General features: G+C 51.3%; 1 protein-coding gene across 3 annotated transcripts in view; it reads left to right on the top strand.

Annotated features, from left to right (window-relative positions):
* The window catches only part of KLHL29 (kelch like family member 29), a 331,050-nt gene that overhangs the window by 297,816 nt on the left and 19,718 nt on the right, over positions 1–13,516 (top strand). For all 3 annotated transcript variants that reach the window (XM_019970638.2, XM_019970640.2, XM_019970637.2), the window contains one exon: positions 6,016–6,154. In XM_019970638.2, the coding sequence (XP_019826197.2) occupies positions 6,016–6,154 (139 nt within the window). The remainder of the gene's footprint in view (positions 1–6,015; positions 6,155–13,516) is intronic.

Raw genomic sequence — 13,516 nt, 5'->3', positions numbered from 1 at the left:
TCTGCCGTCTCCTTTCTCTCTGATGCCACTGGCTGCTTGATTCATAGAGCTGGGTTACCCTAATCAAGTTAAATGAAGTTTGAGACAAGGAATTTAGAGATGTCTATGACTAGGTATCAATAAATAAATGCTTGGTTTCAAAAAAAAAAGAATTAGCCTCACAGCAGTACTTTTCACAGCAGCTCAAAGAAAGAAGCGACCCAGGTGTCCATTGACAGACGAATGCATAAGCAGAAGGTGGTCAGTACATACAATGATTCAATACCTGGTTGGGGAACTAAGATCCCACAAGCCAAGAGGCACAGTCAAAAAAAAAAAAAATTAAAAAGGAAGAAAAGAAGCCTATCTGTTCTTCCCATAGAAAGGAAGGACATTTTCACACATGCCACAACATGGATGAGCTCTGAGGACAGTGTGCTAAGTGAAATAAGTCAGTCACAAAAAGACAGATACTACACAATTCCATTTATACGAGATACCTAGAACGGTCAAGTTTATAGAGACAGAAAGATGTGAAAAGAGGAGAACAGGGAGTTGTTGTTTAAGGGGTACAGAATTTCAGTTTAGCAAGATGAAACCTGCGCAGCAGTAAAATGTATAACATATAACAGTTAAACGTATAACGTAGAGTAATAAAATGTATTTAACACAGCTGAACTTTAAAATGGTTAGGATGGTAATTTTACAACAACAGTGGAAAGAATGAACTTCAAACTGAACCAGCAAAGGAGAAACAGACACAAAGGAAGTTCTCTGAGCATTTGAGTTCATCATCTATTCATGCTTTCGATATCAGTTAGGTGTTGCTGCATAACAAATAATTCTAAGATTTAGTGGCTTAAAACAACAACCACTTCCCTAGTGGCTCAGACAGTAAAGAATTCACCCGCAATTCGGGAGACCTGGGTTTGATCCCTGGGAGGAGGTCAGGGCAACCCACTCCAGTATTCTTATCTGGAGAATCCCCATGGACAGAGGAGCCTGGCGGGCTACAGTCCATGGAGTCGCAAAGGGTCAAACATGACTGATCGACTAAGAACAATAAGCACAGCACTGTTCAGGTTGGGCTCAGGTGTCCTGGATCAGACTCAGCTGATCTTGACAGGGGCTGGCTGGTCTAAATGGCTCATCTGTGAGGCTCACCTCTGCTGCAAGTGTTCTCTCATCCTCCAACAGAAGTAGCCCAGGAGTGATCAAATGATGGTGGGGGCGTGAATTCCCCCAAAAAATAAGCAAAAGCAAGCAAAGCCCCTTGAGGCTGTGGCTCACCCTCACAGAGTGTCCTTTCAACCAAGTTTTCAGGTCTGAAGTCACAAGTCCAGTCAAGATTCAAAGGGTGGGGCAAATAACTCTACCCTTTGATGGAAGGGGCTGCAAAGAATTTTTGCAATCTTGCACACTGGCTGTATATATATGTCAGGCCGTGTGCTAAGTGTTGAGGATAAGATACAGTCCTGTGCAGGAGACATCCATGTAAATAAATAATTACAACACACAGCATGCTCTAAAGAAGTAAGCACGGGATGCCAAGGACAGTGGAGGGCCAAGAAATCTGGAGGGAATACGGGAAAGAGGCAATGAGGCCTGGGACAAAAATAATACCTTAACTGGTATTGCAAGGGAAAACGACGATTAGGCCAAAGAAGCAGGGAGGAAGAAAGACCTGAGCAGAGAGGCAAAGAGACGAGTGAAGGATGGAGGGGGACCTGCCTGGGGTTCAGTGAGGCTTCGGTGGGGAGTGAAGGGCTCACGGAGAGGGGAGGAGCTGGGTGTGGGGTAGGGAGACATCACAGAGGGTCTGGCTCCCATGGCTGACCATGGAAATACTTAAACAGAGGCTGACGTCAGGCTGCTGTGTGGAGGGGGCTTGGAGGGGGAACAGGTCAGAAAAGAGTAGACAGACTTGGAGGCTGTTGCAGGGACTCAGGTAAGAGAGGATGGCAGCTCCGATGGGGCGCTGATATGAACGGGATCAGAAGTGAATCAGTGCAGAGATTTCTAGGTGGTAAATGAGGTAGGACTGGGTGGGAGGGGAAGGGAGGAGCAGGGAGAAGCCTAGTGAACAGGTGGGCCCATGCTTTCTTCTGGGTGGTCTGAGCTGAGGGAGTTTCCCAAGGAGGGGCAAGGTGGAGGGCACAGGGGAGCCACTTGGGTGGTCAAGGCAAGGGTGTGGGGTCCCCACTCAAAGCCAAGAAGACCAGGAAACAATTTCCTGATGCCAGCCTTGAACCTTGAGGTCAAGGCCTGTCCTCCTTCACAAGTCGAGGCATATTCTGCTTGCGGTGGAATCCAATTTGAAGACATACCCCCTGCCAGGCTCTGCCCTGAGGCCTGCAGACCACCCAAGCTGGGCACTATGTGGCTGGTCTGAAGGCTTCTCCAGGAACTCACAGGCCTTGAAGCCCTTCAGACATGAAAGGGTTTCCTGTACCAAGACAGGGTAGGCAGGGGGGCAGCTTGTGCCCAGAGCCCATCCTGGCTTCCTCCCATGGATCCTCAGTCACCATGTCCCCAGATGCCCGCTCTCCAGCTGGGCACTCAGCCAGCAGCAGTAAGCACGTACTGACTGATCAATACTCCCAATGCACTCGGGGCCCTGCTGTGAGAAGGACTCCCCTGGTGAGCCCTTTCATAAATTGAAAAATTCTCCTGAAACTGAGTAATCTTGCCCAGCTATTAAAACTAGATTTCCGCAAAGCGAGGGTAGGAAGCGCCCACAGTTCCAAGGACCTGGCTCTCCAAGAACCTCCCAGATCCAGCCTGGGGAGCAGGCATCGCTGCTGGGGCCGGGGCTGCAGATGAAATCATCCCTGGGAATTTAGTTTGAAGGAAAATTTTCCAAAACAATCAGAATGCTTTGGGCCCAGAAGGCGTGGCGTTCTGTGCAGCTAGCCCTGCATTCTCCCCATTGCCTGAGCAGGGTTAACTCAGAAGGCGTCTGGGGCCGTATCCATCTCTCAATGCAGTGACCACTGGGGCCACCAGAGCACATGCCCATGGTGCTTGGGGGAACTGAGTGCCAAAAGCTGGAGCAACTTGCCCAGGGTCACCCAGCCAATTAGTGGCAAAGCTGGAACAGGAACCAGAAATTCCAGCCCAGAGCTCTTTCTCCTCCGTACCCCCCACCCGATCAACCCATGGGATTTCACTCCAAAAGGTGACATCATCCATGTGGCTCACAGTTTGGGAATAAATTCAGCTGGGGCTCTTTTGCGGAGCTAATGTGCGATACGAACACAGCAGTTCAGCCTTAACCCAGCCCAACCCTGCAGGTTCTTCCTGAGTCGGGTCCACCCCAGCAGGCTGTGTGCTTCAGGTCCCCAGTGCCAACTCTCCCCAGGTGTCCCACGGCCCCAACCTTATCCCCGCAGCTGAATTCATCACCCTCTCCCTTCCCGAGGTCCCCCCAGAAGCGGGAAGTGGTCTTCATGCACCCCAACCCCGTTACGGTTCCTGCAGAACTGATGGCTGTGGTGGTTGTTGTTCAGTCACCCAATCATGTCCGATTCTTTGAGACCCCATGGACAGCAGCACGCCAGGCTTCCATGTCCCTCACCATCTCCTGGAGTTTGCCCAAGTTCGTGTTCATTGCATCGCTGATGCTGTCCAGACATCTCATCCTCTGACTCCCTCTTCTCCTTCTGCCCTCCATCTTTCCCAGCATCAGGAACTTTTCCAATGAGTCGTCTGTTTGCATCAGATGACCAAAATACTGGAGCCATGGTACCCTTGGCCTAAATACTTGTGTTTTTTTCTGGTCCTTCTGTCACCGTTATAGCTCAGGCCTTTGTCACTTCTCACTTGGATTGCAGAGTGATCACCACCATCAACAAAAACATCGAACTTACCACCACTGAGTGTTTAGCATGTGCTGAGCTCAGGGCTAACAGCTGACCGTGGGATAGTGCCATTAATTTTCACCAGAAGGGGACATGGAAGTTCTGGGGAGTCTGGGTAACTTTCCCAAGGTCACACACCGATAGGAGAGTTCAGGGTCTCCCCCAGTCCTGGCTCTGAGGCCCAGCTCTCTCTCCACAGGGTGCTTTCCTTCCCTGCACACTGCCTCTGCCATGACCGTTGGAATCCACCCTGGCCACCCCCTGCACAGAACCCCTGCTGACTTCCTTTTGCCCAGAGCATTAAGCTGGCTCACAGGGTTTTGAGATCTGACCCCCTGCTGTCCTCCCATCACATCTCTGTCTCTCCCCCAGGCCTTGTGTCTGTCCCCTGTATCCGCCCCACCGTGTCCCCCTTGCCCTCCACCTGGGGCTTTGCGCCCTGCTGGTCTCCCTTGCTCCAGGTTGGAGCACATCCATGGAAGCCTTTAGAGTCCCCAGCAAATGAATGCCCTCCCCAACACACACACACTCCTGTAGGTGCCCTGCGGCGACCCCAGCTCAGAGTGATGTTGGTTTGGTGAGGGACAGTGATTTGGCATTGCCCGAGCCCTCGGTACCCACCCCCTGAGTTCCCAGTGTGTCCTCTCGAAGGGTCTGGCTGACCTCAAAGCCCACAAGTTCTTGCCCATCCCTGATTGTGAGCATCTGATCTTCACCAAGTTCTGGGAATGGAACAGAGGGAGCCTCCATCCCCATTTTACAGACATAGAAACAGAGGCTCAGGAAGCACAGGGCCTTGGTAAATGTCAGAGAATGAGCTGGGCTCGGCAGGTATTGTGGCAGGCAGTTGATGAGGGCCCAGGAGGACAGAGATGAGTGGTCAGGCTGGAGCAAGGCCCACTGGAGGGTAATTGCAGAACACCAGCCAGGGTGCTGCAAAGACTCACCCAGGGGGCTCGAGGTTCCAGTGGGGGACTTAGAGCATGGGGCTCAGTTCTGCAGACCACCCTCTCCCATTCAGCTGCTGAATAGTCTAGGTCATTCTAGCCCAAGAATCTGGACCTCTGATGTCCAGCTACCAGGAAAGCTATAGGCAGGCTCTATCCAGGAGGAGGTCAGGTTGGGGGGCAGGCAGGCTGGGCAAGGCTGGTGGGAGTGTTGCTCCTCTGAAGGCTTTAACTTTGTAAGTGAGAGTGTTTATATAAACTAAGCAGAATAGCTGTTAGGCTCTCCTCCTTCCCTCCTCTGAGCCTTGAAGTGGGTCTGGGAGAAGCTTCTGACATGCCCACATTCGGAGCCCAAGCACCTGGGGCACTCTCTGTGCCGGGCCCAGGTGGCCAAGACACCAGACCAAGGTAGGTGTGCGTCAGGCTGGAAGGCCACTTCTTGGAACCTCCTGGGGCTGCAAGCCAGGCTCTCCTGTGCTGAAGACGCAGTGAGGGGAGGGGGTCCTGAGAGGATGACTCAGGAAGTGGGAGGAGGTATAGACTATCCTTGCCCCTGGCTTGCTTCCCCACCCTCACCCCCAAACCCCCACATCAGCCCCAGAAGTGTGAAAGGGAGGTGCTCATCAGGCCCCCACTCCACCCCTACTTTCTTGGGGGCCCCTCCCCAAGGAGCTCGCCCCAGCCATGGCTGTGAGTATCTAACGTAAGGGACGCTGTTTTTGCAGGTTTTGTGGTTTTTATTCCTTTGAACCATATCCAGCCCATCTTACATCACAATGCCATGCTTTACTTGGTATCAGATACATCGGCACTCATTGGCATTTGGAGAACTTGTTCTGTAGTTAAATTCCAGTTTTCAGTTGTCTATGATGATGTATTCTCTGTGTTTCCAATTGTCGGTATGGGAAACTTTTCTCCCAGCCTTTCAATTCTGGGTTTGGTTTTTTTAGTTTCTGGGTTTTTTTGTTGTTGTTTTGTGTTTGGTTGTTTTTTTTGTTTTTTTTTTTTGCTTTTGAAAGTCGTTATTCCTTTGATTATGTGACCCCTCCCAGTTGCTGCTTGTTTACGCATTGTTTGTGACTTCTTTTGACTGTCAGTGTTTGAGCCAGTCTTGCCAAGAAACAGTATCAAGTATTTTCCTATTTCTCTACTTCTTGGAAAAAAAAATTTAATTAAAAAAAAAAACTCTTAATGGGAACCTGGCCCTGTCTGTCTTCTCTGTTCTGCAGAAATGTTGAAGGAATTGAACCAGCAGCGCAGAGCGAAAGCGTTTACAGACCTGAAAATTGTTGTTGAAGGCAGAGAGTTTGAAGTCCACCAAAATGTTCTAGCTTCCTGCAGCTTGTATTTCAAGGACCTGATTCAAAGGTTTGCCTTCCTTCCAGCTGTGGTCGGGTCTGTTCCTTTGTAGGACGCTTTTGTGTCGCTTTTCTCCTCCCCTCTCTTACAGGTTCCTGAAGCGTGACTCCCTGTCACAGAGCCAGTAGCCATCTCTCCTCCCCCTCCTCCTCCCAGTGCCCTCTCACACACAGCCTCAGAGCAGCCACTGTCCCCAGCCCATCCCACACAGCTTCGCTGGTCCCTGGGGTTGGGGGGCCTCTGCCAGCAGTAGGCAACATTCCACCCCACCCTCGAGGATCCTGCGTTCTCAGTGGCTCACAAGCCCTCCCTGAGGTTAGGAGGACTGCAGACTCCACTCTAAGGGACCACTGCACACTGCCCCCGCTGGGCCAGCACAGGTCCCCAGCACCATCACCACTGCTGTCGATAGTGAACTTAATGCCAGGACAGCACAGCGACCAGACCGTCCCCCACCAAGGAGCACGAGGCACCCACGGGGCCGCTTTTCCAACAGCCCAAGTCAGGGAGAACTGACTTGTAGCCAAAGCCTCATTCACGCTGCATGTCTTGATACTTGTACACTGAGCCTAAGCCAGCCTTCCTGAGCACAGACCAGGTGTGTCCTAAACACGGTCTCTCTCAGCCTTTGCTCCCCTCCCCTCCTACCCTCTGCCCCGGCTATTTCTACCTGAATGAGTCTTAATGGTGCATGAGCATCTTTTTTTTTTTTTTTTTTTCCATTATGTTGATTTTTTTTTTTACCTTGTCTGCTTCATACCCTTGCAAAGAAGTCAGGGGCCACCTTCTAGCGCCTTAGTGAGGGACAGCAGACGAGGGGGCCGGCCCAGGGTAACGCTCCTGTTTCTCTCACCCATCAGCAGATTAATGCCGCTGCTCATTTTGCCTTGCAGCCTCTCCGGGGCGGACGCTGAGCCGGGACTGTGCTCAGAGTGGGAGGACAGACCTCTGCTTGCTTCCCACTGCTGTGTTTGGACTTGCCAACTAACCCCAGAGTGACTGTGTTTTGTTCCAGGATGGCACACTGGCCGGCATCTCCTTTCCAATCTGTTGTGTCCTTTCACTTCGAGCTGAGCTGCCTGGCGTGCAAGCCCCGCGCAGCCGCGCTGGCCCCAGCCATGCAGGAACGGGCAGGCTCTTTGTGACTTCCAGTCCCATGGATAGCTCGGCTCTCCCGCCCCCGGTGCTTGGGTTCTCTCTGACCGAGCACAGGGGTTGGGGCACGAGCTCTGGGGTGAAGGGGCATGGCCAGTGGCTTCTTCGGGCCAAAGGAGGTCTTTGTGCTGCCACTCTTGGCAAATTCTCAACTGACAGTGGCCGGCACCTGGCCGCTGGATTGCAAAACCGGCATCCTCGGCCTTGGTCCCTGCTCCAGATCGCTGGAGAGCACAGAGGGGGCAGGATACAGGGGCAGCTTGGTACTTAGCGATGGCCCAGCCCTGGGCTAGAAAGATGTGGGCGAGGGGAGTGCAGGAGCTCTTTGACTATTGTCAGAGACCGTACATGTAAAGCCAGAAGCTCGCACATGACAGAGAAGAGACACGGCTAGGTGGGAACCCAAAGTAGTGAAGGCTTCTTGGACAGACCGAAAAGAAGAAGGAAGAACATTCCAGGCAAAAGATGGGTTGCTTGGAATGTTCTGGAATGCAAAGAATGTTCTACAATGTTTTAAAATGTTTCAGGCAAAGGATGGGTTGCCTGGAATAACAAGCTGAGGACAGAGACAGTCATGAGCAGTGGGGATGAGGAGATGGCCCTCCCAGAGAGAAGTGTGAGCTAGGGTAGGATGTCATGGCAGGCCCTGACCTCCAGGCCAGAGCCCTGGGCTTGCTCTGAGGGTGTGGAGCCCGTCAGGGTAAGTGGAACAGAGATGCCCACCCTCAGATGGGAGAACTGCAGGATGGGCCTCAGTGACCCTAACCAGAAAGGCTGGATGCAGGAGCTGAGCAGAGCTGGGAGCCAGGAGACCTGGGTTCTACCCCTGACTCTGTCCTATGACCCCAGTCAGGTCACGTCCTCTCCCTCGGGCCTCAGGGTTTCTCATCTGTAAAACAGGAGGTTGGTTCAAATAATGTTCAGGTTTCCTTCCTGCTCGCACAAGGTGATGGTGAGGGGATGGGCAGGGCTTCCTGAGTACAGGCACAGACAGGCAGGTCCATGGACCAAGGTCAGGGGCGAGCTGGGGGAGGTGATGCATTGAGTGTTTGGCCTGTCAAGTTTCAGCAGCCTGAAGATACCCAAGTTGAGATGACTGGTAGGCAGCCAGAGGTCTGAGGTCTGGGGAGACAGGGCTGAGTCTTCAGCATACAGGAGGGTCGCTCAGCAGGAGAGGAGGCCACAGCAGAACCCAGAAATGCCCTGCAGTTCAAAATCACAATGCCAGAAAATTCCAAGGCCGTCTAGCTCAGGTGGTAAAGAATCTGCCTGTAAAACGGGAGACCTGGGTTCTTCTATCCCTGGGTCAGGAAGATCCCCTGGAGAAAGGAATGGCAACCTGCTCCAGTATTTTGCCTGGAGAATCCCATGGGCAGAGGCTATAGTCCAAGGAGTCGCAAAGAGTCAAACACAACTAACCAAGTCAAACACGACTCAGCAATGAACACCTTCACTTTCTAGTGGTTAGGACTTGGCACTTTTACTGCAGGGACCCAGGTTCAGCCCCTGGTGGGGGAACTAAGATCCTGCAAGAGGCAAGATGCAGCCAAGAAAAATTCCCGTTGTTAATTTGCAGGTATTTAAAATTTTACTTCTCTCGTCCTAACCATGGGCACACGTCACTATTTCTGCCCACAGAGGCCAGGAGATGCCTCCATGGGGACGAAAGCAGACTCTATAGGAAGATGATCTCCCTCCCAGCCGTGTAAAACCCTTGAGTATTTCACATTCTTAGTGGTCAGGGAGCATCTGCCATTGCCATGTCACGTCTGTCTCCTCGAGTCTGTGACCCCGAGACTTAGTGTGCGGTAGACAGAATGACCCAGCAGGAGAGCAAGGCCCTGCCCGCCAAGCCCCACGCAGGGTCTTTCCTCTCAGACAGCTGCACTAACACAAGCGGAGGTGTGGGGATCATCTGTGGGCCACGACACCCTGGCCCCGCCCTTCCCCAGGGCATAGGTAAGCCCTGTCAGGGGCAGGGGCCCTCCCTCTGTTGCCTGGGACCCCAGGCCTGGGGGCTCTGGCTGGCCTCCTTCCAGCCTCTAGCCTGGCACAGGTGATGCAGTCCTTGCTCTGAACCCACTGAGGACCCGACCCAGCATCAGCCCCAACCCCAGTACGAGGCCCTCACCTGGAGCCACAGACCAGACATGGGGAGCCCAGTCATTCCCTACTCTTCACCCAGCAAGCAAGCAAAGAGCCCCTCCTGGGTACAGGGAACCACTGGATGAGATGGGAGCTGGCCCTTGGGGAGACCACGGCTCGGGGAGGAAGAAACTGTAAAGTGTGACTGGGAGTGCAGGATGAAGGCAGCAGAGGAGGGTCAGTGGCTCCCAGCCCAATTGCCTGACTCCACAAGGGAGGGAAGTTTGGAGACGGCCCCTGGGATAGGGGTGGCATCTGGCCTGGGTTTTGAACCCAGAGAGGAATTGGCCAGGCAGACGAGCTCACGGCTTCAGGATGGCAGGGGGGTGATGGCAGCACAGGTGAGCAGATATCCCTGCAACGCCAAGTGTAAAGTGAAGAAGGAGGGGACGAGGTGGCGCGGAAGGCAGGAGCCAGCTCACAGGGCTTTGTTCTAAACCTGGGGGTGTCATGTTCAGGCTTGCAGTTAATAAAGATGACAGTTGGACCAGGAGTGGGAGAGCCAGGTATCAGAGTGTCCTCTGGACCAGCCTTCTCAACTCAGAGCCCTGTCAGTGACTCCCCTAGCAGCCCCCAGCCCAGAGCCCCATTCTCCAGCCTCCAGGCTGGACCCACCTGTTCCTCCTTCACCTGGGTTTATACCTTTGCTGAGGCTGCAGCAGCCTTTTGCCCTTCATCTTCCCTTATTTAGTTGCAAACTCTAGTCTTCCTCTGACAAGGGCGAGACCCAGCCCACAGGGAGACCTGCTGAGATGTTTCCACACTGAACCTGACGAGCAGGTGCCCCATTCTACAGATGAAGGGATTGAGGCAAGGGATTCTAAGTAACCAGCAGATCTGGGATTCAAACTGAAGCCCTCATGCTCTTCAGCTCAGTCGCTCAGTCATGTCCGACTCTTTGCGACCCCATGAATCACAGCACACCAGGCCTCCCTGTCCTTCACCAACTCCCAGAGTTCACTCAAACTCATGTCCATCGAGTTGGTGATGCCATCCAGCCATCTCATCCTCTGTCGTCTCCTTCTTCTCCTGCCCCCAATCCCTCCCAGCATCAGAGTCTTTTCTAATGAGTCAACTCTTCGCATGAGGTGGCCAAAGTATTGGAGTTTCAGCTTCAGCATCAGTCCTTCCAAAGAACACCCAGGACTGATCTCCTTTAGAATGGACTGGTTGGATCTCCTTGCAATCCAAGGGACTCTCAAGAGTCTTCTCCACCACCACAGTTCAAAAGCATCAATTCTTCAGCACTCAGCTTTCTTCACAGTCCAACTCTCACATCCATATATTACCACTGGAAAAACCATAGCCTTGACTAGATGGACCTTTGTTGGCAAAGTAATGTCTCTGCTTTTTAATATGCTATCTAGGTTGGTCATAACTTTCCTTCCAAGGAGTAAGCATCTTTTAATTTCATGGCTGCAGTCACCATCTGCAGTGATTTTGGAGCCCAAAACCACAAAGTCTGCCACTGTTTCCACTGTTTCCCCATCTATTTCCCATGAAATGATGGGACCAGATGCCATAATCTTAGTTTTCTGAATTTTAGCTTTAAGCCAACTTTTTCACTTTCCTCTTTCACTTTCATTAAGACGTTTTTTAGTTCTCTTCACTTTCTGCCATAAGGTGGTGTCATCTGCATATCTGAGGTTATTGATATTTTTCCCAGCAATCTTGATTCCAGCTTGTGCTTCCTCCAGCCCAGCGTTTCTCATGATGTACTCTGCATATAAGTTAAATAAGCAGGGTGACAATATACAGCCTTGATGTACTCCTTTTCCTATTTGGAACCAGTCTGTTGTTCCATGTCCAGTTCTAACCGCTGCTTCCTGACCTGCATAGAGGTTTCTCAAGAGGCAGGTCAGGTGGTCTGGTATTCCTATCTCTTCCAGAATCTTCCACAGTTTATTGTGGTCCACACAGTCAAAGGCTTTGGCATAGTCAATAGAGCAGAAATAGATGTTTTTCTGGAACTCTCTTGCTTTTCCGATGATCCAGCGGATGTTGGCAATTTGATGTCTGGTTCCTCTGCCTTTTCTAAAACCAGCTTGAACATCTGGAAGTTCACGGTTCATGTATCGCTGAAGCCTGGCTTGGAGAATTTTGAACATTACTTTACTAGCGTGTGAGATGAGTGCAATTGTGTGGTAGTTTGAGCATTCTTTGGCATTGCCTTTCTTTGGGATTGGAATGAAAACTGACCTTTTCCAGTCCTGTGGCCACTGCTGAGTTTTCCAAATTTGCTAGCATGTTGAGTGCAGCACTTTTACAGCATCATCTTTCAGGATTTGAAATAGCTCAACTGGAATTCCATCACTTTGACTAGCTTTGTGCATAGTGATGCTTTCTAAGGCCCACTTGACTTCACATTCCAGGATGTCTGGCTCTAGGTCAGTGATCACACCATCGTGATTATCTGGGTCGTGAAGATCTTTTTTGTACAGTTCTCCTGTGTATTCTTGCCACCTCTTCTTAACATCTTCTGCTTCTGTTAGGTCCATACCATTTCTGTCCTTTATCGAACCCATCTTTGCATGACATGTTTCCTTGATATCTCTAATTTTCTTGAAGAGATCTCTAGTGTTTCCTGTTCTGTTGTTTTCCTCTATTTCTTTGCATTGATCTCTGAGGAAGGCTTTCTTATCTCTTCTTACTATCCTTTGGAACTCTGCATTCAGATGCTTATATCTTTCCTTTTCGCCTTTGCTTTTTACTTCTCTTCTTTTCACAGCTATTTGTAAGGCCTCCTCAGACAGCCATTTTGCTTTTTTGCATTTCTTTTCCGTGGGGATGGTCTTGATCCCTGTCTCCTATACAATGTCATGAACCTCCGTCCATAGTTCATCAGGCACTCTGTCTATCAGATCTAGTCCCTTAAATCTATTTCTCACTTCCACTGTATAATCATAATGGATTTCATTTAAGTCATACCTGAATGGTCTAGTGGTTTTCCCCACTTTCTTCAATTTAAGTCTGAATTTGGCAATAAGGAGTTCATGATCTGAGCCACAGTCAGCTCCCGGTCTTGTTTTTGCTGACTGTATAGAACTTCTCCATCTTTGGCTGCAAATAATATAATCAATCTGATTTTGGTGTTGACCATCTGGTGATGTCCATGTGTAGAGTTTTCTCGTGTTGTTGGAAGAGCGTGAACACCCATTTTCTGACCCAGGGAAGAACAAAACCATCCTTTCTACCCCTGCACAAAGTTTGTAAGGAAGGGGGAAGTAAAATCTCAGGGCTGACAGTGTAGAAGTGTGCAAGAAAAGGGGACACAGAGCCTGTGTGTGTGTGTGTGTGTGTGTGTGTGTGTACACATATATTAGAAATGCTTGTAAACTGGCCACAGAATCTGCCCAAGAAAAGACATAACCCCTGCCCCCATGAGACAAGCCCTCTCCCCCGTACCCAGGAGAGGCTGTGTCCACTGGAGTGAGGGCTGGAGGAGGCTCATAGAGGCTGGGAAAAGAGCACACAAGGCCATGGGGAAGTTCAGCACAAAGCCCAGGATGAGATGGCAGGGCTGTCGAATCATCCTTCTATGCCTACTCTGAGTCCCCGTGACAATCAGGTGAAAGCCCAGCAGGAAAAGGAGCTGCAGCCCTGTCTTTGGATAACATGAAGCCTAGTGCTGCGTAACAACCAGGCCCCATCTGCACCCAGGCTAGAGGGGAACACCAGCAGGACTGAGTGGAGAGGAGGACAGAGGCTCAGTGGCCTGAGCCCCAGTGTCAGGAAGGAAGGAGGATGTTTTGAGCAGACTAGACCTAGACATAAACTTGGTCAAACTCCAGGGGATGGTGAGGGACAGGGAAGCTTGGCATCCTGCAGTCCATGGGGTCGCAAAGAGTCAGATATGACTTGGCGACTGAACAAGACCTAGTGGGGTCCTGGGGAGGCAGCCTTCTGCGTCAAGAGTCACTTCTCAACCCCAGTGAGAAGGACTGAGGTCTGCCTTTCATGAAGAAGTCCCTTCACTTTTCCCCCAGGAGCCAAGGAGCTCTGGGGGACCATTGGTGCCAGTAGGGGCACTGGCTGCACTCACCGGCCTGGTGGGCTGCAGGCCCCATCAGA

The sequence above is a fragment of the Bos indicus genome, chromosome 11, assembly GCF_029378745.1.
Source record: "Bos indicus isolate NIAB-ARS_2022 breed Sahiwal x Tharparkar chromosome 11, NIAB-ARS_B.indTharparkar_mat_pri_1.0, whole genome shotgun sequence".
Taxonomy (NCBI): Eukaryota; Metazoa; Chordata; class Mammalia; order Artiodactyla; family Bovidae; genus Bos; species Bos indicus.
Note: the sequence above shows the minus strand (reverse complement) of the source record. Positions and strands in the feature narration are given on the sequence as shown.